The 24905-nt window shown below is 50.0% G+C and overlaps 1 protein-coding gene across 4 annotated transcripts; it reads left to right on the top strand.

Annotated features, from left to right (window-relative positions):
* Window positions 1–12533: 12533 nt before the first annotated feature.
* Window positions 12534–24891, top strand: NELFCD (negative elongation factor complex member C/D). 4 transcript variants are annotated; one of them, XM_030309286.1, is made up of 15 exons: window positions 12534–12640; window positions 16289–16404; window positions 16643–16752; window positions 17594–17703; window positions 18799–18906; window positions 19510–19662; window positions 19878–20008; window positions 20662–20827; window positions 21063–21197; window positions 21624–21763; window positions 22469–22583; window positions 23589–23684; window positions 23764–23904; window positions 24254–24383; window positions 24477–24891. In XM_030309286.1, exons 1-15 carry the CDS (start codon window positions 12554–12556, stop codon window positions 24509–24511), a joined length of 1773 nt encoding a protein of 590 aa, XP_030165146.1. In that variant the 5' UTR covers window positions 12534–12553; the 3' UTR covers window positions 24512–24891. The 4 variants fall into 4 exon arrangements, with proteins under 4 accessions (XP_030165146.1, XP_030165147.1, XP_030165148.1 ...); XM_030309287.1 differs by having other exon boundaries at window positions 12540–12640; window positions 16292–16404; XM_030309288.1 differs by having other exon boundaries at window positions 12540–12640; window positions 19881–20008.
* Window positions 24892–24905: the final 14 nt, after the last annotated feature.

Below are 24905 nucleotides of genomic sequence, written 5' to 3'. Positions count from 1 at the left end.
TTCAACCTGCTACAATGTTAAGCTACTTAACACACATCTATTGGGTTGCTGCATTAGTTAAGCCTCTTTAGGTGACATTTGCAACCTACTCTGGCCACGGTAAGCCAAAAAGGCAGGGGAGGGGACACATGGGGGTTACTGGAATATCACTGGGAAGGTGACAAAATTGAAGGAAAAGTGAACTAGCTGGCTTTAGAAAGGTCCAGGGCAGCCCCAGCAGTAAAAAAATCACGAGTTACTACTTTAGATCAGGGGTTGGCAAACATTTTGTGCAAATGACCAGATTGTAAATATTTTCAGCTTCGCAGACCGTACAGTCTCTATTGGAACTGCTCAACTCTGCTATTGTACACGAAAGCAGCCACGGACAGATACAAAGGAATGAGCATGGCTGTTTTCCAATCGTTATTCCTTGTTTATTTATGAAATTTTCCAACTTGGGGCACCTGGGTGGTACAGTTAGTTAAGCGTCCAACGCTTGGTTTCGGCTTAGGTCGTGATCTCACGGTTCATGGGTTCGAGCCCTGTGTCGGATCCATGTTGTCAACACGGAGCCTGCTTGGAAGTCTCTCTCTGTCTCTCTCTGTCTCTCTCTCTGAGTCCCTCCCCTGCTGCTCTCTCGGTCTCTCTCTCAAAAATAAATAAACTTAAAAAAAAATTCCAACTTGGTTTTCAAAAGCAGGAGAGCCTCTCATTAGCGCACGGTGGTCACATGCCCACATCATTGCTGGGACTTAGGGTAAGGTGGGGAACAGCCAATAGATGGACCCACCGAAAACGAGTGAAATTGAAGAGTTTGTTGCCCACAGGAAAACCGAGATGCTATTACCAACAAAAGGGAGAAAAAGGTACGGCCAGCATCCTAGTATCTAGACCAATGCAGAATGCGGGACGTGCCAGGCACGGAGGGCCCTGTATGAACACGAGGCATCATGACTGTAGCTCTCACGAAGCCCAAAGCATACGTGATTGTGGAGTAATAGACAGAGATGCACACTCCAGAGGAGAGGAACATAGGTCCACCACAGGGTGCTTCAATCTCAGCACCACGGACATTTGGGGCTGGATAAATCTTTGTTGTGGGGGCTGTCCTGTGCGCCGTAGGACGTCTAGTAGCACACTTGGACTCTATCCACTAGATGCAAGTATCAAACCCCACGTACCTCTCAGTTGTGACAACTAAAAAGATCTCCAGACTCTGCCAAAGGTCCCCTTGGGTGCGGGGCGGGGGGGAGGGGGTGCAAAAATGTGCCTGGTTGAGGACCACTGGTCTACAAGAAAATACACTAGGGGAACCTGCTCTCTGCTGGGGAGTCAGAAAGGCTACCCTGGGGAAATGAAGGATGAATAGAAGTCACCTGGACCAGGAAGAGGGCGTCACAACCCAAATTGAGAGAAGACGGCAAATGCAAAGGCTCTGTGGCTGGAGACAGCGGCGGCAAGCTGAGGAACCGAAAAGGGAATGGCAAGGCTAGACCCAGCCACGCGGAGTTTGGCTCTGTGCGAAGCCAACGCGATATTTTAGCAAATCAGCGACAGTAAGATAACTAAAACAAACGAAACAAAGCAGCCACAAGAACAAAACTCCCGGGGCGGTAGAACAAAAGCCAGCAAGAAGAGGCACGTTCTAGGTGAGACAGGCCAGGCCAGTTGGTGGCGTTGAAGACGGAGAAAAGTAAAAGGATTCAAGGTCAGGGGCATTAGGTGATGAATTGCAAATGGGGTGAAATGGACAAGTTTCAGGCATGCCTTTTAGGTTTCTTACCTGACCAGAAGCGGCGATAAGCATTCGCCAAAGGGCTGAAAGAGGACAGGGGCGAAGATTAGTATGGGTGGAGGGAGCCCATGCTGTCAACTTTGCCCAGGTTGCATTTGAAATGCCCTAAGAGGGGCGCCTGGGTGGCTCAGTCGGTTAAGCGTTCAACTTCGGCTCAGGTCATGATCTCGTGGTCTGTGGGTTCGAGCCCTGCATCGGGCTCTGTGCTGACAGCCTAGAGCCTGGAGCCTGTTTCAGAGTCTGTGTCTCCCTCTTTCTCTGACCCTCCCCTGTTCATGCTCTCTCTCTGTCTCAAAAATAAATAAATGTTAAAAAAAGATTTTTTTTTTTTAATAAAAAATAAATGCCTTAAGAGATCCCAGGAGCTGTTGACAGAGAGGTGGATGTGTAATGGCCTGGAACACAGAGAAGGACTTAGGGCTGGGGAGCTACATTTGGGAGTCACAGGGCAAAAGGGCGACGGAATCTGTGGGTGGGGGTGCAAATACAGAGCGAGAGAGAAGGCCTAGAGCGAGCCCTAAGAACCTACCTTTAGGGGCCGCCTGGGGGGCTCTGTCAGTTGAGCGTCTGACGCCTGATTTCGTCTCAGGTCATGACCTCAAGGTTTGTGAGTTCAAACCCCGTGTCAGGCTCTACGCTAACCGTGGAGCCTGCCTGGGATTCTTTCTCTCTTTGTCCCCCCCCCCCCCAAAATACATAAACATTTTCTGGAAAAGAGGAAAAAAAAATGAATCTTCAACATTTAATGGCCAAGAGGAGGAGAAGGAGGGGTTGGCGAGAGAGGCCAGAGATCAGTGGGAGAAACCCTGGAAAGCTGGAGGAGTGGGAGGTTTGTCTTCTCTTTTATTAATGTGTTGTATTAGATTATTGATTTGAGACCTGCCTTCTTTTCCGAGATAGGCACCTACAGCTATAAATTCCACCGTAATTTATATGTGACTGCTTAGTCACATCCCGTACATTTCCTTACGTTGTGTTTTTGTTTTAATTCTCCTCAACGTTGTTTTTTTTTTTTTTAACTTCTCTTGTGATTTCTTTTTGGCTCTGTAAGTTATTTAGAAGTGTTGCTCAATTTTGAAAATCTTCAGGTTTTCCTAGGTGTCTTTCAAGTGGGGGTTTCCATTTTAATTCTGCTGTGACCAGAGAATGTACTTTGTATGGTTTTAATCTTTAAGAATTTGAGCCTTGTTTTGTGGTCCAGCTGATGGTCTATCCTGGAGAATGTTCCATGCGCTCTTGAAAAGAATGTGTATTCTTTAGCCTTTGGGTCTTTTCTATAAACGTTAGGTCAAGTTGGTTGAGAGTGTTATTCAAATCTTCCGTATCCCTGTTGATTTTTGGAAACTGTGACAAAAACACATGACATGACGGGGCGCCCGCTTGAGATTCTCTCTCCCTCTCCTCCTCTCTCTCTCTCTCAAAAAAAAAAAAAACATAAAATGTACCATCTTAACCATGGTTAAGTGTACAGTTTAGTAATGCTAAATATGTTCCCATTGTTGAGAGAGGGATCTCCAGAACTTTCTCATCTTGCAAAACTGAAACTCTACACCCTCTAAAAAGCAACTACCCTTAGCCCCTCATAACCGCCGTCCTACTTTGTTTCTGTGAATTTAAGTATTTTAATTTTTTTTTAATGTTTATTTACTTTTGAGAGAGAGAGAGAGAGAGAGAGAGAGACAGAGGCGTGAGCAGGGCAGGGGCAGAGAGAGAGAGAGAGAGAGAGCGAGACAGAATCCAAAGCAGGCTCCAGGCTCCGAGCTGTCGGCACAGAGCCTGACGCGGGGCTCGAACTCACACACTGAGAGATCGTGGCCCGAGCTGAAGTCGGACGCCCAACTGACTGAGCCACCCAGGGGCCCCTCCGTGAATGTAAGTATTTTAGACACCTCATATAAGTGGACTCATACAGTATGTATCTCTTTGTGACTGGCTTGTTTCCCTTAACATAATGGCCACTGGCTCATCCATGTTGTAGCAGGTAGCGTGTAGTATGTTCATCCTTTTGAAGCCTGAATACTATTGCCCTGTATGCATACACCACATTCTGTCTACTCAGTTATCCATCCGTGGGCATTTGGGTTAATTCCACCTCTTGGCTATTGTCAATAGTGATGCTATGAACAAGAGTGTACAGATACCTCTTTGAGACCCAGCTTTCAGTTCTTTGGGGTATATACTCAGAAATGGAATTGCTGGGCCATACGGTAATACTATTTTTAATTTTCTGAAGAACTGCCATATTGTTTTCCATAGCTGGCGTACCGTTTCACAGTCTTACCCTTGCTGACTTTTTTTGTCCAGTTGTTCACGAACTGTTGAGAGTGAGGTATTGAAATCTCTACCTACCGGTATTGGATTGTCTATTTTTCCTTTCGGTTAAGTCAACCTTTCCTTTATTTCTTTGGGTTAATCAACGGAGGTTGATAATATCCATATACATTTATAATTGTCATATGTAACTCACATATTGACTGTTTATCATTATGAGCTGTCTTAAAGTCTATCTGATATTAATATAGAAACTCCAGCTTTTTTTTTAATGTTTATTTATTTTTGAGAGAGAGAGAGCATGAGCGGCGGAGGGGCAGAGAGAGAGAGGGAGACACAGAATCAGAAGCAGGCTCCAGGCTCCGAGACATCAGCACAGAGCCCGATGCGGGGCTCAAACTCAGGAACCATGAGATCATAACCTGAACAGAAGTCGGACGCTCAACTGACTGAGCCACCCAGACACCCCAGAAACTCCAGCTTTTTAATGTTACTATTTGCATGGTATATCTTTTTTTCTATCCCTTTGCTTTCAACCCATTTGTGTCTTTCAATCTATGGTGTTTCCGTGTATAGATAGCACATAGTTGGGTCTTGCTTTTTCATCCGTTCTGACAGTTTCTGTCTTTTGAAATATTTAGTCTATTCAAGACTGGATATGATTAGATTTATGCCTGTCATTTTACTGTTTATTTTCTATCTGTCGTATGTCTCTCTTTTGTTCTCCTTTGCTGTCTTATTTTATGTTAAATATGTTTTCATGAATCACTTTGACTTGTCTATTTTTTTTGTACTATCTTTTGAGTTATTTTATTAGTGGTTGCTCTAAGGATTCCAACATGCATTTTAATTTAGCACAATCTGCTTCAGAATACTAAATTTCAGTTACATACAGGAACTTTCTCCAGCATGTCTCATTTTTCTCCCCGTCCTTGGCGTCATTATAAACGCAACCACACAGTGTTAGGATTATTGCTTTGCCCAATCTCATATTGTGTTAAAAGGCAAGAGAAGAGACAGAATTTACTTACAGAATCTGTTACATTTACCGTTTCTGCTCCTCTTCATATCTTCTCATGAATTCAAGTTACCGTCTGGTGCTAATTTCAACTTGAAGAGCTTCCTGTAGTATTTCTTGGAAGACAGATCTCCTATCAACAAATTCTTTCAGGGGCGCCTGGGTGGCTCAGTCGGTTAAGCGTCCGACTTCAGCTCAGGTCAAGATCTCACGGTCCGTGAGTTCGAGCCCCGCGTCGGGCTCTGGGCTGATGGCTCAGAGCCTGGAGCCTGCTTCCGATTCTGTGTCTCCCTCTCTCTCTGCCCCTCCCCCGTTCATGCTCTGTCTCTCTCTGTCTCAAAAATAAATAAACGTTAAAAAAAAAAAAATTAAAAAAAAAACAAATTCTTTCAGTCTTTTTCTGCAAAAGTATTTGTTTCATCTTCACTTTTTATATTTGCTAGGTATGGAATTCGTGCTTGACAGTGTGTTTTATTTCAGCATGTTGAGTATGTGATTCTACTGCTCTTGGATCCATTATTTCTGATGAGAAGTCAGTCACCAATCGTATTTCCCTTGTCGCTTTCATTTGACATCCATCTGTACGATAAATAGTACTCCGTCCCCTTGCTTTCAACCAGCAAGTGTCTTTAGATCTGAAGTGAGTCTCTTGTAGGCAGCATATGGATGGGTCTTGGTTTTTTGTTTGCTTGTTTGTTTGTTTGTTTGTTTGTTTTAAATCCATTCGGACACCCTGTTTCTTTGGATTGGAGCATTTAGTCCATTTACATTCAGAGTCGTTTTTTTTTTCAGAGTCATTATTGATAAATATGTACTTAGTGCCATTTTATTACTTGTTTTTTTTTGTTGTTTCTGGAGATTTTCTCTGTTCTTTTCTTGTCTTTGTCACTTTTGGTCTTTCTGTTATTGCTTTCAAGAGTAAGGGCATCCAGGAGCGCCCAGCTGGCTCAGTCGGTGGAGTGTTACAACTCTTGATCTCCGGGTTGTGAGTTCAAGTCCACTGGGTTCAGAGATTACTTAAAATCTTAAAAAAGGAAAAAAGAATAGGAACATCCACAGGCAAAAACGTCACAGATTTCATACTTAACTGAAGTTCTATAATTTTCATTAATAAATCTCAGTGTATTGTATGACTTTGACCAATGTCCAGCGGGTTATGATGGCTATGTTTGACTGTTTTATCCAGCTTTTTATTTTTTTTTTATTTTTTTTTTTTAAATTTTTTTTTTCAGCGTTTATTTATTTTTGGGACAGAGAGAGACAGAGCATGAACGGGGGAGGGGCAGAGAGAGAGGGAGACACAGAATCGGAAACAGGCTCCAGGCTCTGAGCCATCAGCCCAGAGCCCGACGCGGGGCTCGAACTCACGGACCGCGAGATCGTGACCTGGCTGAAGTCGGACGCTTAACCGACTGCGCCACCCAGGCGCCCCTATCCAGCTTTTTAAAAAAAATTTTTAATGTTTATTTATTTTTGAGAGATGGGGAGAGAGAGAGAGAGAGAGAGGGAGAGAAAGAGAGAGAGAACATGGAAAATGGGGGAGGGACAGAGAGAGAAGGAAACAGAATCTGAAGCAGGCTCCAGGCTCTGAGCTGTCAGCACAAAGCCTGATGTGAGGCTCGAACCCGTGAACCGTGAGATCATGACCTGAGCCGAAGTCACGACACTTAACCAACCAAGCCACCCAGGCGCCCCTGTGTAGCTTTTTTATTTTTTAAGCATATTTATTGAGAGAGAGAGAGAGAGAGAGAGAGAGTGCAGGGGAGGGGAGAGAGGGAGGGAGAGAGAATGCCAAGCAGGTTCGGTGCTGACAGCAGAGAGCCCCATGTGGGGCTCCAACTCACGAACTGTGAGATCATGACTTAAGCCAAAGTCAGATGCTCAACCAACTGAACCGCCCAGGCACCCAACTTACTTTCTTTTTGAATATTTTTTAAATGTTTATTTATATTTGAGAGAGAGAGAGAGAGAGAGAGAGACAGTGTGCAAGCAGGAGAGGGGCAGAGAGATGGAGACAGAATCCGAAGCAGGCTCCAGGCTCTGAACTGTCAGCACAGAGCCCGGCTCGGGGCTCGAACTCACAAACTGTGAGATCATGACCTGAGGTGAAGTCGGACGCTTAACCGACTGAGCCACTCAGGTGCCCCCCTCCAACTTACATTTTTTATTTTTATTTTTATTTATTTATTTATTTTTAAAACGTTTTTTATTTATTTTTGGGACAGAGCGAGACAGAGCATGAACGGGGGAGGGGCAGAGAGAGAGGGAGACACAGAATCGGAAACAGGCTCCAGGCTCTGGGCCATCAGCCCAGAGCCCGACGCAGGGCTCGAACCCACGGACCGTGAGATCGTGACCTGGCTGAAGTCGGATGCTTAACCGACTGCGCCACCCAGGCGCCCCCAACTTACATTTTTAAAAACACCCTGGATACTTGTATAGTTAAGTATTGCTCATAAGAAAGCAATTAGTTAAGTATTGCTCGTAAGAAATACCCCAAATGTATTGGCTTAAAACAACACATATTTATTATCTCATAGTTTCCATAGGTCAGAAATTTAGAAGCAGTTTACCTTCATGCTTCTGATTCACGTTCTCTCATGGGGTTGCAGTCAAGTTGTCACCTGGGTCCTGACTGGGGGTCAAAATCCATTTCCAGGTTCGCTTCCTTGGCTGTCGTAGGAGGCCTCAGTTCCTCACCATGTGAGTCTCTCTGGAGGGTTGCCCATGATGTGGCATCGGTCTTCCTCCAAAGTGAGTAATGCAAAAGACAGTGTAACTGAGATGGAAGTCACAGGGTCTTTTTATGACCTAGTCTGAGAAGCCTCACGGTGGCCCTGCTTCGCTGCGCTCATTAGAAGTGAATAGCTAAGTTCAGCCCCCACTCAGCGGGAAAATTAAACACCATCTCTTGAAGAAAGAAGTACTCGAGAACTTTATGATGGCAAATGAGTCACCTTAGAGAAACAGAAGGAAATTAAGGGGTGGAAACCATACCCTCTAAATCATTATAGACACAGCTGCCAGATTATTCTCATCATATGAAGGTCTGTCCACGTGATTTTCCTGCTCAAAAGTCTTCATACTTTTCCATTGCCTACACCCAACAGGATGAAGCTTAAAACTTGTAGCGTGTAATTCAAGGCCCAGCTGCCCCTCTCCCTTTCCCGTGGATCGACCGAACGGAGACATTCTTCTTCCCCACGCCTTTCCTTCTTGTTCCTCCTCCCTAAAATGTTCTTTCCTCCAATCTCAACTTGCCCAAATCCTTTCAGTACCCGCCTTGCCATCTTTGGATTTCTTTCTTTCTTTCTGATAAAGTGACTTAGCAAAATTCAAAAAGAAAATGCTTTGTGGATGTTTGGAGAATGGACTGTAATAGAGCAAGGATAGACGTAGTCGGGTTTGTTCAAGGCTATTGCAGACATGTGAGTGAGGGCTAGTGGAGACCTGGACCGAGTGGGAGCAGTGGAGACAGAAGTGGATAGATTGCATGTATGCTCTTACAGTGGAACTGATACGGGATTTGCCTTAGCACCGGGTGGGTGTGCAGCACCATGGAATCAGGGATGACTTCCAGGTGTTTGGCATTGCTCATTGTGGAGCTGGTAGCCCTATTTCCTGTGAGAGGACCACATTTGGGGTGCTCAGGCCGATGTGGAGATGCCCACAGGGAAACCTATGGTAAGGTCAAGGGACAGTTAGGTCAATTAGAAACATGGGTCTGGAGATCAGAGAAGACACACTTGAGAGTGCTCAGCATACAGATGGTTTTAGGATGGGGCATGGGCGGGAGCCCCCCAGGAAGAGAGCGGAAGAAGAGGAGGGTCCACACCTAGTTCCTGGGGACCTGCAGGATCTAGAGAACAAGCAGAGGGACAGCTCAGAGGGAGAAGTCTGAGAAGGAAGAACTGAAGGGGTAGGGAGAGAGCCAGGAAAGTGTGTGCCTTGGATGCAGAGAAAGGATAATATTCCAAGGAGGTTGCAGGGGCGCCTGGGTGGCTCGGTCGGTTGAGCGAACGACTTCAGCTCAGGTCATGATCTCACGGTCTGTGGGTTCGAGCCCCGCGTCGGGCTCTGTGCTGACAGCTCGGAGCCTGGAGCCTGCTTCGGATTCTGTGTCTCCCTCTCTCTCTCTGCCCCTCCCCTGCTCATGCTCTGTCTCTCTGTCTCAAAAATAAATAAAAACATTAAAAAAAAAAAAAGAGGATTGCAGCTGTCTGTGCCCGTTTCTCTTGCATCATTGAATAGATGAAAACGGGGAAGTGTTTTTGGATATGGAAAACTTTTGGCGTTGGCAGGTGTAGTTCAGTAGCAGGAAGGAGACAGAAGAATGAGAGCAGTGTGGTGAAATGGGATGGGAGGATGGAGAATTTAAACACTTGGGTATTTGGTCTACACTCACCCAGTAAGACCCTGCAAACCGCACTGTGTGGCCTCCTAAAACTCTCCCACGTGTCCTGGCTTCATCCTTACGCCTGCCTCATTCTCAGTTACCACCAGGTCTCACCTGGTCAAGTCCACTAACAGCATCCCCGCCTCTACTTTGCTCCTTCACATCCTTTCTCCACGGCAGCCAGATCGACCTTCGGAAAACCCTACATCTGATCGCATCACTCCTGTGTTTCAAAGCGTTCAATGGCCACCCATTACCCTGGGGATGAAGTCCAAACCACTTGCGAGTTTCTAGGTCATCTGGCTCCGGCCTCCCTCCCTCCCTCTCTCTCCCCCCTTTTCCCACATCTGCCCTCCAGTCCTTTTCTTTCACCGTCACTTTCATTTTTCCAACTGTGCCCCACGGTCGTCGTCCTCCAGGTTCAAGTCTGAAGTCTTAGCTTAAACACAGTTTCCCTAGAAAGACCTTCCTTCACCTCTCCTTGAACCCCCTCTCCTCTACACTATCATCTGAGATGGCTTTTCCTTTCTCTGCCATTCGCACCAGGCAGGCTGTGTCTGTGCTTTACGACCGTGTCACAAAGTACTTAACACAAAGTAGGCGCTCAGTAAATATTTCTTGAGTGGATTAAGGGGAACCAACTTCTCATTTCCATGGTAATGCTCCGCCAGAATCTTTCTTCAATGGGAAAATATCTTAAATGGCTTTATTTACTTTCAGCAATGTAAGCTAATGTGGACATTTTAGATGAGGCTTTTCAAAAATCAACAGGTCAACAATATCTCAGGAGGCAAGACCTACAGACTCAATTATTCTACATCACTGCGACTTATAGATCGAATGTAATGCTTTCATTAAAGGGTTGTTTGTTAATCCAGTTAATAATGAGTCACCTGTTGAGGTTGAACGAGAGGTGAGTGAAACAATCCCTGATTGTAGGAGTGATTAGTTATCCATATATTAATTTGCCTGCTTTCAATTCAGGCACTATTAAAACAAAAAAATCCAAGGGGAGAGGTAGTAGGAGTTTAACAGCCATCCATTCTTTGCAACGTTTTCAGAAAGCAAACGAAAATGAACGCTGAAACCAGCCAACGGCAGGGGCACTCATTAACTTAATGCACTTTAATCTTGTGAATAGAAGCTAGAGCTTGAATCATGGAATCTGGAGCTGCAGACTTCCACCCCCAGCCACCTGAAAGACCTCTCCACATGGATGTTCTGATGGCACCTCCAATTCAGCACATCCCAATCTGAGCTCGTTATCCAACACATTGTGGTTCTTTGCGGAAACCCGCCCTCCTCCCGGGCTCCCCGTTTCACTGCGTGCCACCTCCAGACACGTAGGCTACCAGTCTCAGCAACATCTTCCTGGGTGCACTCCTTGGCCCCCCGAAAGTGTCAGGTTACCACATCTTGGGGACAATCTCACAGCAGCCACCCTGGTCCCTTCTCAGTCTCCTGGATAACTCTCACTGAGGCCTCTTAAATTCCTTTTCCACCTCCATGTCCCCCTCCATAAAGCCTCCTGCCTCAGGTATGGAACTCAGCTTTGAAAACCCAGATATGGTCCTGTCACTTCCGCAAAGCAAGTAAACCAAAAGACCCCCAAAATATTTCATCCCCATCGTAATAACTCATCCTTACTGAACACTGTGTGCAAGCTCCGTGCTCAGTGCCCTGCATATGTTATTGCATGAAATCCTTCCACATAGCCCTCAGTTAACATCCTAACTCCTCACCAACATCTGGCCTCCCTGTCCTGCCCACTTCATCCAGGCTTCTCCCTGGCTTGCCAGGTGCCAGTGGCAGTGGGCTTTGCGTTGCCAGGAACATGGCAAGCCTTGGCTCCTCAAAGGCTCTCTGCTTGGTCCAAGCTCGCTTGACTTCTTTCGTCCTATGACTCTCAGCTCAAATGTAAGTTTCACAAAGAAGCCTTGTCTGATGGTCCAAAGTTGGCCCCTCCTATTATCATAGAACACCAGCATTTGTTACCTTCTGTCATTACTTTTGTTTGTTCCCTGTTCAGCTCCCTCAGTAGAAGGTAGGCTCCTCCAGGATAAAGCCCAGGTCTGATTTGTTCACCAGTGAGCTGGAGGAGTAGCATGGGGCCAGATGATTGGGGTGCTCCATAAACAGGAGTCGAATGAATAAGAGAAGGAATGAACGGAATCACAGTTCCCGGTAAGCACTCTGGAAATGGTCGCTATCATCAATATCCTCGAGCTCACATCTCTAGTGCTCTTCGTCACCGACCCGGGCTTTCTCTCCAAGCACCCAGATCTGACGGTGTTGACGTCCCTGCTCAGATCTTTCTATGATGATCACAAGCCTATCACTTTGGTATCTCCTACTACGTGCAGGGAACCATGATGTGGGCTTAAAAAGCATCATCTCCTTACCGACTACCCCACGAGGTAGACTCTCGTTTCCAGGGCATTTGAGAGCAGTTTGGCCTTCGCGGGCCCTTCTTCCATAAAGAAGTATTTAATGTTATATATTACACTGCATCCACTGGTAGAATTCGTATACCAATTATACAAATACAATCCAGGCTGGATTCATTATTACAATATGCATTGTTATTCTGATTTTAAAGGAAATGGGAACATTTTCGTGGGCCCTGGACACTAGGCCCAATAGGTCAGCCCTGCTCTTGTGCCCCGTTGTCAGGTGAGAAAACTGATGCTCTCAGGACCGAAAGTCACGGCGAAGAAGGAGTGGAGCCGGGACCCGAGCCCAGGAAAAGAGCGAGTCTGGTCTTTAACTTCTATCCGGAGTTAAAACCCCTGGGACCCACCCAGGCTGTGCTCCAGGATCCCTTCGGGGCGCTCTTTCCTCCCCGGGAGCCCAGAGCCACCAGCCCAGGACAGCCTTTGTGCCCCGCCCCCTCGCTCAGGCCCCGCCTCCCGCCAGCTCCCGCCGGGGTCCGGGCGCCTGGAGCCACGACTGAAGGGCAGCTCTCTGTGCCCCGCCCCTTCCCCGGACCAAGGCGCGCGGCCGCGGGGGGGCGGAGCCGCGGGACCGCGCGTGCGCTCGCCCGCCTCTGCCCGTGCGCATGCGCCGTATTCGCGCGCGCTCGCGGGAGAGGATGGCGGGGGCCGCGCCGGGCGCCATCATGGAGGAGGACTACTTCGGGAGCGCGGCCGAGTGGGGCGACGAAGCGGACGGCGGCCAGGTGAGGGGGGGCGCCGGGCGCCCCCGACGAGGACCGTTGGTCTCCGTCGCCGGCGGGCCGGCCCCGCCCCCGCCGCGCCGGGCCCCGCGGTCACCGAGTGGTTCAAGCACAGCCCGCCCCGCCCCCTCCCCGCCCGGGGCGCGCTCCCCGCGCCCCCAGAGCGCCCGCCACCCGCCTGCGTCCCCGGGCCAGCGGGGCCCGCCCAGAGCGCCGCTGCCCGTCGAGGGGCGAGCACGCGGCCTCTGTGCGCCTCCGTTTCCTCCCTTGCAAACGAGTGGGGGCGGGGACGGGGCGGGAGACCCGGGCGTGAGGTCCGCCGGCGCCGCGGCCGCCTCGCTGGGGTCTGGGCCGCGGAGGGGCCGACCACCCCGTCGTGTCACGACGGGGTCCCAGTGGCCACTCCCTTGGGGCCGGCCTCGGCCTACCGGCCCGCCAGGCATATAAGGCACGAACTCGACGGCGGATCGGGCTCAGAGCGCCAAATTTGAACAACTAAGTCGCTTAGAAAGTCCAAACCAGCATCATGAGGGGGAAAGTGCAACTTTGGGCTTTCGTAACACGTGTTTTGCTGTTTGTAAAACGTTACTTTTCGGTGCTTTGGTCTGATCCAGTCAATCCTTCCATCGTTGACCTGGAGGGGTTTGGTATGGAGGCTGAGGAGGGGTCTTCCCTTGTCCCCTCCCCCCCCCCCAGGAGGGTTGGGAACTCCGACCTGGTAGCCCCAGCCCTGCCAGTGTAGTCCAAGTTTATTCTAATCTGAAAACCCACCCGAAGTGCTTGTTTAACTTGCAGCTTCTCAGGTCCCTCCCCTGGAGACAGATAGGTTGGCCTGGAGGGGAGCCTGGGGATTTGCCGTTTAGCAAGAGTGCACATCAGGTGTGGGAAATACCGAGCGCTTTGAAGGAAGGACGCAGTGGGGCGCAGGTGGTTGAAGGGGGCAGGGGTGCAAGGAGGGCTTGGGAGCTGAGGATCGGAGATGCGAAGACAGGTGCTGTGTTTGTGGAGCAGAAAGGAGTCCTCGGTGGTGAGCCGTCTGGTGGATGCGGCGGCCCGAGGTCTGCGAGGGAACCAGGTCTGAAGGGCCTTTGACGGCTGCTGAACGTGACTTGTTCAGGAGTTTGGGGCAGGGAGTGACAGCACAAGGTTCGTGTGTTTGGAGGCAGCTTCAGCGGACGGCCCGTGCTCGCGCTGTCTCACTCCCCTCGCAGGATTGCGAGCCTGCGAAGGAATGGGGACCCAGCCCAGGTCCTTTGTCTCCACCGCCACTTTATCACACCGCTGGACAACCAATGGGACGTGAATGAGCTTAGTGGTGGCTTCGTGTTCCGAGCGTCCCGTTCACAACGTCACAGCACTGGTCACTCTGGGCCTTCCAGGCATGACCTTACCACTGACGCATATCCAGGGGCCGTCTAGACCAGGGCCCTCGTTTTATAACCCGACAGTCCACCTTGTGTGCCCTAGTGTGTGCCGCTAGGAACGGCAGAGCCAAGCGTAGACCCCGCCCACAGGAGGCTGGGGAGTCTCGCGTTTGGGGAACTTTCGTCGTGACCCCCATTCAGTGCACCGACCCTCAGAGGCTCTCGGTGATGAGAGGGGTGGACCAGATGTTCCCTTCACGTACATGCTGACTGCTCAGAGGAGGAAGAGGAAGTCCAGCAAGGTGACCGAAGGGGTGACATGAGCTGGATTTTGAACGATGGGGGCGGGTCAGTTTTCGTGACGCCAGGTCTGCTCACTTGACGCCACGTTACTGGACCTGAGAGGCTGAAGACGCGCACGGAGGCCACGGTGATGTTAAGTCCAGGTGATGACGATTAAGAGCTGCTGAATGCCGGTAGTGCAGTCTGGCTTCGGGTTGCCGGTGGGGGCTGGCAGGAGACGAGACCGGCCAGGTGACAAGTGAAGGGTTAAAGTCACGCTAGAGGTTGGAGAGCCTTTCTGAGGGAGACTGGAAACTTGACGCAAGAGAGAAGCATCAGACGTGCGGCCTGTGAAGACCGTGGTGGCGTCAACGTGGAAGGTGACCGAAAGGGAGGCGTGAGGCTGAGCCGCCCGGGACATACTGCTCCTGCAGGCACGCACAAAATAAGGAATGGGAAAGGCGGGAGGAAGGGCCGACGGGAGAGACCTGTGGGAAGCAGAATGGGTGGGTCCTCACGACGGGACACGCGGTGGAATGAGGGAGCAGAAACTGAGAGTGACTCACACCTTTGTGAGTTTGGGGTACCCGGTGGATGACGGAATCCTTTACTAAAACGTAGGTGGTAGGACAAAGATCTGTTCAGAGGTCAGTTGTGGACCTAATGAGTTTGGAGAAGTAGCAGGCATCCGAGGGGCAGTGAGAATAAACTGCTGACACTTGAGTCTGGAGCTCGAGAGAAAGAGAGAGATCCAGGCCAAATTCTAGATTTATGAGCAGGGAGGTGGCATCACCCAAGAGAAGAGGTAGCAGGAGAGAGTAGGGCTGAGGACAGAGGCCCCAGAAAACAGACCCACAAGGACGAGTCTCGGGGTGAAGGCCAGCCTTCCTTCACGGCCTTGCTCCAGGCTCCCTGCACAAGGCAGGTCTGAAAGACTCCCCAGTCCCCGCAGAAGGAATCTGCTCCCAAAGCTTTGCTTACAGAATTGCCCAGGGGTGGGCAGACTTTTTGGTAGAGGACCACATACTAAACATTTTAGGCTTTGCCGGTCCCTGTCACGACTACTTGACTCTGCCATGACGGGGAGAAAGCAGCCATAGACGATATGTAAAATTCCAAAACGTTCTCAAATGGGTGTGGCTGTGTTCCAACAAAACTCTACTTAGAGAAACAGAAGGGCCGGATTTGGCCCTGAGCCGTGGTTTGCTGGTCCCTGGTCCAGCTCTTACACCATCATGTTAGTCACTTGCATGGAAGGTTGGTCTCTCCTCGTTTGTAAAGTCCTTTGGCAGAAAAAGCTAGATCCTGTCTTCTATTTCCGGGGATTTCTAGAGGCAAGTACGGTGCTCAGTACAGAGTAAGCATCTAAAAAGCATCTGCCTAGTAGTTGGGATGACCGTGTTAACACCGGATGGACCTTGATGTCACACATCATCCTGCTTTGTTCTTAGATTCAGTGACTTGCCTAAGGTTGTTTCCACACAGAACAGGGCCTAGTATCTAGCCGGTCCTGCTGATTGGAGGCAAGTCTGTGATCTCTGCTTCCTAACAGCGTACTGATGGCTTGTGCCTTCGAGAATCACTCCATCGGTCTTTGTTGGAAAGCATTAAATGGCACATGTGAAATAATAACAGTGAAAACAATAATAACTGACATCTGTTGAACTCTCACTGAACGTCAGGCGCTAGGCTTGGTTCGTCCAGAAATTAGATTACAGAATCCTTCCAAAAGTCCAATGGGAGCAGCCACTGGTATGATCTTTAACAGAGGAGGAAGCGGAGACCCCAGCATGTAGTTGCGATGCAAACCCCCTTGGTGTGGTTCTGGATTCCATTTTCTTAGCCACTCGTTACTTGTCCAGCCCACTTCCTGAGATGATCACAGAAGTCAAATGAAGTAACGTGTGTGGAACGCTTTTGAAATGGACAGGGTTCTGCAGATTTAAGGTGAGATTGCAGGATACTTGCGTTGATGAAAAAGTAGCCTGGCTCTTTTTATCACCAGCAGGAGGATGATTATGGAGAAGGAGAAGACGATGCGGAGGTCCAGCAAGAATGCCTACATAAATTTTCTACCCGGGATTATATAATGGAGCCCTCCATCTTTAACACTCTGAAGAGGTGTGTGAGAAAGGTCATGTGTGTGGGGAGGAAGCTGGGGAACTTAGAGACAGTGTGTAATGGACCCAGAGGGTGATCTGCAAAAGTCAGAATAATGTGATTTGGGAATGGAAAGCTTCTAGACCCCACCCCACCCCACCCCGCTTTAAAAACCTTAATATCCTGACTATCTTGTCATTGATCCCCATGCCCGCCTACATTCCTGTGAGTGTCCTAGCTTTTTTGTTACCTTTTCTAGGTACTTTCAGGCAGGAGGGTCTCCGGAGAATGTTATCCAGCTGCTGTCTGAGAACTACACTGCCGTGGCCCAGACCGTCAACCTGCTGGCCGAGTGGCTCATTCAGACAGGTGCTTTGTGGGTGGCCCCGTCCTGCCTGGTCACCGCCCCCCCACCTTTTTTTTAATAGACCTTTGGATCATTATGATGCTGATAAACCGGAAAGGCCTTGTTTGTTTTCCTGGTTTTTAAGACTTCTGTAAGTGGGAACTGAACTTCTTACCCGTGTTCATCTGCTTGATTCCTATCTTTGATTCACTAATTTGAGGTTTACGGGTAGCCTGCAAATGGGATTCTCATGGAGCTGTTTTCCCTACCATGTTGTAGAATTATGGGGTCAGACCGATACCCTCACTGCGTCATTTCTAAGAGGTCTGTTATAGCAAGCGGTGGATGATGGATAATTTAGGCCTGGGTATGATTGTGGCTTTTAGTAATCTGATCAGGGTGGAGCCTCACTGTAAGGCCACTGAGCTGGGTGCAGATGACGTCACGGAGTAGGTGCTGCTGGAAGGCAGTGGGTTCCCTGCTGCCCCAGCTCCTGAACACGGTGCACCTCTCACGGCTGGCATCTGCTCTCTGTCCACCCTGTCGGGTATGTCTTTCTGTCCTCCTGCCTGTCTGTTTTGGCAGTTTGTCCTTGTCTTTACCGAGGCGTCCAAGATGCTGCTGTCCTTTCCGTGAAGGCAGACGGCCTTCTGTGTTCTGCCTTGGGCTCCTTTTTTGGGTCTTACCGTTGACCAAGGCTGATAAATCTGAATTTTTATGAGAGGTCCCGAATTCCAAGTGATCAGAAGCAATTCTGTGATCTTTGGTTCACATACAGACTTTTGACCTGTCTATTTTTTCCAAAGTAGTATAACAAATTGAGAGATGGCCGTTTTCCATCTGGCTGTTTTCATTTTCTTTCAGGTGTTGAACCAGTGCAAGTTCAGGAAACTGTGGAAAATCACTTGAAGAGTTTATTGATCAAACATTTTGACCCCCGCAAAGCAGATTCTATTTTTACCGAAGAAGGAGAGGTGAGGAGTCTGTCTTCTTTTTCTAATGCCAGTTCCTAGGATCTTTTGCTCATTCCACGTGTACAGTGGAACGTGGCGTATTAGGTAAGTAATGCAAAAAGTTGGGCCCTAAAATCAAGGTGTGAGACAGAAATTGTGTAGAGTCAGAATTGCCCTCAAAATGCTCTCTGCAGGGTAGTGAGCTCTTGCACACTGAGAGGCACACGGGTGGTGAACTAGAGAGGAGGACTGGCAGACTCACACCTCCCACTTCTGGCGACTCTCGAGCACCGGTCCTGGGAGTGGTGTGGGGTACTCGTCCGGGTCCTCCAGGAAGCAGACGCCAGGACGGGATTCTGTGTGCAGGAGATACGAACGACACGCCCGTGAGAGAAGATGGGCGGGGGGCTGGGGAGCCACGATGCAGGTCTGGGCTCAGAAGGCAGAAGGGAGGAAGGAAGGTTGGGGGTGAAGAGCCTTAGGCGACCGGGCAGTTTTCAGAAAGTTCCAGCAGTGTCAGTGGGTGTCTTCAGGCCACAGTCCCCTGTCACTGGAGCCCCATGTCTCCTGGGAACCAGCCTGCCGGGAGCCCTGCCGTACTCGATTGGTGGCTGGGAGTATCCGGCGGGCAGCTGGCCTTGGCACAGGTGGGAGGTAGACTCAGAGGGTCTGTCAGTCACACAGTAGGGGAGCTGAGAGACACGTGTTCGCGGCCACCACACATGGCGATGGCCAAAACCTCTGCCCTATCAAACGGCCTTTTCCTCTTGCCAAGGGCAAGATGTGGCATATGCGTTACTTGTGCCTGTGCTGCGGCCACGCTACGTGTACTTCCCTGGACCCGAGTGGCTCCAAGAAGCGCCTTTCAGTGACTCTGGTGTGCGGTTGAGTCTTCCAGAAGCCGTGAGTGGGCTTTCAGGGCTGCAGCGCTGCCGCTCAGCTGCCCGTGTGGCATCGCCAGCTCTGGCCTGCTTCCTGTGCCGGGACCACAGGGCTGGAGCTCGACGCTCACGGGGGCTCTTCCAACTGGAATGTGCAGTGGTTGTTTATACGATACCGTCTTCACTAAAGCTCAAGCGAGGCCTTTCATCTCGCCGTCCATTTGTTTGTTGGCAGACCCCAGCTTGGCTTGAACAAATGATTGCACATACCACGTGGAGAGATCTTTTTTACAAACTGGCCGAAGCCCATCCAGACTGCTTGATGCTGAACTTCACTGTTAAGGTAGGCAGGGGACTAGTGTCACAGAAAAGGCGAAGGCGTTTATGGGTGAGAGTTAGGTTAGTTGGGAAGTGGTCTGTTCTTTTGAAAGGTCGTATTTGCTTTTTGGTAAAGGTCTCCATCACTTCGCCTCTGTAAATCTGAACAGTGAGAAAGAAAAGCATAGAATATGTATATGTGTTTTTGGATCAACGTGGACTGTGTTTTAGGATTTGGCAGGAACGTATTTTTTAGAGTCCATCGTGTGCTGAGAGGACCCTTTAAGAAGGCCTGGTTTGGGGCGCTTGGCTGGCTTAGTCGGAGCATGTGACTCTTGATCTCGGGGTCGTGAGTTCGAGCCCTACGTTGGACACGGATATTAGTTTAAAAAAAAAAAGAAGGCCTCGTTCGTCCACTTCATGTTACACACGAAGAAACCGAGATGGGATGGTTAGCCGGGGCCACAAGCCTAGTCAGTGGTGAGGCGGGGATCAGAATAAGCGTTTGAGACCTGAGACCAGTGTTTGCTTGTCCCACCTTCCCACGCACACTGACGACAAGCCAACTTTCTGTGAAACGTGTGGTCACTACCTGTTGACACTCTGGCCTCTTGTTTTTGTATTGTAGCTGATTTCTGACGCAGGGTACCAAGGGGAGATAACGAGCGTGTCCACAGCCTGCCAGCAGCTGGAAGTGTTCTCTAGAGTGCTCCGTACCTCTCTAGCTACAATTTTGGACGGAGGAGAGGAAAACCTTGAAAAAAACCTCCCTGAGTTTGCCGTAAGTTCTTTGTGTGTCTCAGAAGGCGGCCGTGCATCGGGGTCATGCGTTTTCAAACATGAAATGCTTCTTCCCTGGAGAGAATGTCCAGGTCAGAAGGCCAGTTCCAGCATAATAACTTGCATGCAGAGTGGTTGGGGGTTTGGCTCTTTTGTCGACATCTGTCACTGCCGCAGTTATGGAACCCCAAACTCTCTCCCCCTGCAACGTTCCAGAAGATGGTGTGTCATGGGGAGCACACGTACCTGTTTGCCCAGGCCATGATGTCCGTGCTGGCCCAGGAAGAGCAAGGAGGCTCTGCCGTGCGCAGGATCGCACAGGAGGTGCAGCGCTTCGCCCAGGAGAAGTGAGAGACAGTGTTTGTGCTCGTCCTGGTCCTGACTAGGTGCTCCCCGCAAAGTTCCCCCTTCGCCCTGTGTCCACCGGCAGAGACTCTAGGCCCTCCTCTTGACAGACAGATTGACTCCGTTCTGTCTAGTAGAGCTAGAAAGGTCAGGGTAGTTTTAGATACACGGAGAGAGCTTGCTTTCTGAAGTTTGGCTTTGATGAGTATTTTATAAGGTACTTGATTATTGTGCAGTTCACTGGATCTGTGAACCTGTGTTTTCATATATTAGGATTCATCAATAGCAAATGATAGCGGTCCTGAAATAGTCGTTCAGTAGTTTAATTGTTCTGTTGCGGTCCATATCTTACGGAATAAAATTAGCCCTTGCTGGCTTTATTCTCTCCTAACAGAGTCTTAATAAGACAGGAAAAGTGAGTGGCTCCTCTTGGAAAGTCTGCAAGCTGTATCCAACCCTTCTTTCCCAGTTAGCTCTAAATGCTGTTTTTGTGGGTCAGTCAAGATACCAGTGGATGACAGACATATGAAAAAAAAGGGACCCAAACAATTCCAAGAATGAGGTGTGGAAAAAAAGGAAGGAAAGAGGCAGAGAAGGAAGGAGAGGGCAGGGAGCCACCTTCCTAACAGTGGGATCTGTGCTTTCCCTCACCCAGAGGTCATGATGCCAGTCAGATCACACTTGCGCTGGGCACAGCTGCCTCCTACCCCAGGGCTTGTCAGGCTCTTGGGGCCATGTTGTCCAAAGGAGCCCTCAATCCGGCCGACATCACGGTCCTCTTCAAGATGTTCACAAGCATGGACCCGCCTCCTGTTGAACTTGTAAGTTGCTTTCATTTTAATAATAAGGTGGGACCCCCTCCATGCCGATTAGAAGGGTTATTTTGGAAAACCTGTGTTTCTCCTAAGTCCCTGAATACAAATTCGTTTCTGTCCTTTTCCTCACCCTCCCCCGTCACGTCCTCTGCGTGCCCTCACTCCTGCCGTAAGCGCGCGTGGACTGACCTGACGTCTCCTCCGCGCATTCCTTTTCATCGAGCCGTGTGTGTCTCCTCAGATCCGGGTGCCGGCCTTCCTGGACCTGTTCATGCAGTCGCTCTTTAAACCAGGGGCCCGGATCAACCAGGACCACAAGCACAAGTACATTCACATCTTGGCGTATGCTGCCAGCGTGGTTGAGACCTGGAAAAAGGTACCATCAGTTCTGAGGATCGATGCACTTTTAGGGGGACAAGTGACCTCCTCTCTTTGGTGTTATTTGGGAATTTGGGCTGTAAGAAGTCATGAGCCCAACTAGTGTCAGAAACCTGTTTGTAGTGTTCGTGCATGAAATAGTCAAAGTGCTGAATGTCTCAAGAGAACGTGCATAGCATCTGTTAATACTTTTCACACTGGAATTTGAAGTGCGACTACAGAAATAAGCAGGTCCCTCTCTGCCACAGGCCCAGCCTCACTGGCTTGTTCCTGCACGCTGGGCGACTCTGACGGGTGGCAGCCGAATGGACTCGACTCCAGGGACAGGGAAGGGGGTTTGCAGAGAGGGGTAGCCTGTAGCAGATGACCCCAACTGCAAGGCCACCGGGACTCACTAACTCTGTGTGTGTGTGTGTGTGTTCAGAACAAGCGCGTGGGCATCAACAAAGATGAGCTGAAGTCAACGTCAAAAGCCGTGGAGACTGTTCACAACTTGTGCTGTAATGAAAACAAAGGGGCCTCCGAGCTAGTGGCCGAGCTCAGTACACTTTATCAGTGCATTAGGTGAGCAAATTAAACCTTAGTTCTGAACTTGATCCTTCTGGAGGAAGTTGGTTGAATTTTCATTTTATTAAAAGCTTATGTATTTAACAAAAGCTTCAGAGACACTTACTGATTTCAGTTTTTTTGTAAAATGTATATAGAGGACTTTAAATTGTTTCAGCAGCACGAGTACTTCTCAGGTGCTTATCTGCCAGAAGTCTGTTCATGAATCAGCCTAAGGAAATGGAAGACCAACCAGAATTACAAAAGCTGCTTTGAAGGGAAGGGTCTATTTACCGTAAAAATCAGGCCAACGAAGTGTTGCTTGTGTAGAAGTGACGATCACAGCAAGGATACAGACGTCTGCGTTGATCAGACAGGCTTACAGATAGGGTGGTCCTCTTAGGTGTTTGAGGCTTTCCCCTGGTAGTCTCTACTAGGGACAGAGAGAGGGTTTGCCAAATAAAACTTCAGCCCAGTCCAGGCTCCCTGAGAGTTCTGCATTAACGATCTTCTTTTAAACCAATAGTGGTTGAAAATAAGCCAGTAACTGAGTTTGGGTCCCTGTAGCACACGTTGAGAGGATCCTGGCCTCCTGAGACCGTGTCTCTGACCAGCATCTCCTTGGCAGAGCAGAGGGAGAGCCACTTGCTGGGATAGATGGGGTGGTGGCGTTTCTTTTTTTAACTTCATTTAAAGGAAGCATTGTGCCCCATTTTCCCGTAGGTTCCCAGTGGTGGCCATGGGTGTGCTCAAGTGGGTGGACTGGACCGTGTCAGAGCCGCGATACTTCCAGCTACAGACCGACCACACCCCGGTACACCTGGCCTTGCTGGACGAGGTACGGGGGCTGCGGGGCCTTGGGCGGCACTCCGTGTCCGTGCCTTATCGTGCTCGTGCCTGTCCTGCCAGTACATCTGTCACTGAATCCACAGGCTACTCGGTACAGAGCTAGTGACTTTTTATCCTCAGGGAGGATTTTCCTTTTAAGGAACTGGTTTTGGGGTGCCTAGATGGCTCAGTCTGTTAAGCGTCTGACTCTTGATTTTGGCTCAGGTCGTGATCTCACCATTCATGAGATTGAGCCCCCCACCAGGCTCTCTCCACTGACAGCATGCAGCCCGCTTGGGATTTTCTCTCTCCCTCTCTGCTCCTCCCCCTGCCCCCAGAAAAAAATTTTTAATGTTTCCTGATCTATTTTAATTTTTTTAATGTTTATTATTTATTCCTGAGTTAGAGAGACAGCACGAGCAGGGGAGGGGCAGAGAGAGGGAGGGGCAGAGGGGGAGACACAGAATCGGAAGCAGGCTCCAGGCTCCGAGCTGTCAGCACAGAGCCCGATGTGGGGCTCAAACTTGTGAGCCACGAGATGACCTGAGCCAACGTCGGATGCTCAACCGACTGAGCCACCCAGGCGCCACTATTTTTGAGAGAGGGAGCACAAGCTGGGGAGGGACAGAGAGTTAAGGGGACAGAGGATCTGAAGCAGGCTCTGTGCTCCCATCAGAGAGCCCGGTGAGGGGCTCGAACTCGGGAACCATGAAATCGTGACCTGAACTGAAATCAAGAGTTGGACGCTTAAGCACTGAGCTTCCCGAGGGCCCCAAATAAAAAGAAAATTTAAAGAAGGAACTTGTTTCATTGGCTCCATAGATCTCTCAGTTTTTAGCAAGTGTTCCGAAAGGACGAGCAAAGGCACGGAAGCCGACCGGCTTTGGGCGAGGGCTGCCGTCATTAGCCGCCCGCTGTCTGCCGGCCGCGACGGTGATGGCGGTTCCGGGCACCGATGGTGAGCCCGGGGGCCCGGCCGCGGTGCTCAGCGAGGCCCCCTTTGGCGTGTTTGTAGATCAGCACCTGCCACCAGCTCCTGCACCCCCAGGTCCTGCAGCTGCTTGTGAAGCTTTTTGAGACGGAGCACTCCCAGCTGGACGTGATGGAGCAGGTGAGCAGGTGGCCCACGGGCTTCTGGAGGCTGGGGAGAGGACCCGTCGTGACGGATTTGTCTGCCCCTGCCCTTGTAGCTTGAGTTGAAGAAGACCCTGTTGGACAGGATGGTTCACCTGCTGAGTCGAGGTTACGTACTTCCTGTTGTCAGTTACATCCGAAAGTGTCTGGAGAAGCTGGACACTGACATTTCACTCATTCGCTATTTTGTAACTGAGGTCAGCAATACACCGTTTGTTTGTTTCACGTTTCTACTGTTAACGCTAGCGGCGCCTTTTGGCTTAATTAGTTTATTTTGTGCCCAGCTCTGAGAACTGTGCTCTCTGCTAATCGTGGTGACAATGGTTACATACCATTTACCAAGCACATCCCACCTTCAGGAGCCATATTATGTTTTGCCCGTAGAACCACCTGGGGTCTTAACGTTGGAGGCTCGTATTGTCACCGGGGAGCAAAGAGCGGGGAGGGGAGGGTGACTGTCCCCAAACTGTCTGCCATTTCATCGGATGATGGTGGGACGCCGCTCGTGGGCTGTGTGGGGAACGACCTGGTGCTCTCTCGTCCTAGGTGCTGGACGTTATCGCTCCCCCGTACACCTCTGACTTCGTGCAGCTCTTCCTCCCCATCTTGGAAAACGACAGCATCGCAGGCACCATTAAAACAGAGGGCGAACATGACCCCGTGACGGAATTTATAGGTAGGGTTGGGACGTACGTGTCCCTCCGCCGCGACCTTGTCACCGTTCACCTCCTGCTTCTAACCCCGTGCCTGTTTTCCTTCTGTGTTAAAGCTCACTGCAAGTCTAACTTCATCCTGGTGAACTAATTCAGTGCACCCTCCGGAGCTGACACAGAACGTTCTGAGACCAGTTGAGGGAAAGCCCTCCCAGGAGCCGTTGCCGAAGAGGCCCCGTCGGCATCTTGGGACCGGGCCCTGGGGGAGGAGGTGGGGACTGTGGAGCCGCTACTACGGGCGGCCCCCTCTCCTAGGGGCTCGCGCTGCCCCCAGACCCTGCTGCCCGTGTTCTCCCCCTGGCGAAGGAACGGAGTCCCTCCCGCGGGTCGCGGCGAGCTCGGGACCAGAGACTCGGAGATGAACTACCTTCCGAGGTGACTTTTCTCACAAGAACCCGATTGGTTGACATTTTGTCATGTTAATTTTCCAAGAACAAATTAAAAAGTCTTTTTGCTGGATCGGCAGGTGTAGATCCTGGTGGTGT

This window comes from Lynx canadensis, chromosome A3, assembly GCF_007474595.2.
Source record: "Lynx canadensis isolate LIC74 chromosome A3, mLynCan4.pri.v2, whole genome shotgun sequence".
NCBI lineage: Eukaryota > Metazoa > Chordata > Mammalia > Carnivora > Felidae > Lynx > Lynx canadensis.
This window is presented reverse-complemented; position numbering and strand designations above follow the sequence as displayed.

Coding starts and splice junctions, on each gene's coding strand:
- NELFCD (XM_030309286.1), top strand. CDS start 12,554: ATGGCGGGGGCCGCGCCGGGCGCCATCATGGAGGAGGACTACTTCGGG. Junction 12,641..16,288: donor ACGAAGCGGACGGCGGCCAG/GTGAGGGGGGGC, acceptor TTTTATCACCAG/CAGGAGGATGATTATGGAGA. Junction 23,905..24,253: donor TTCGCTATTTTGTAACTGAG/GTCAGCAATACA, acceptor CTCTCGTCCTAG/GTGCTGGACGTTATCGCTCC.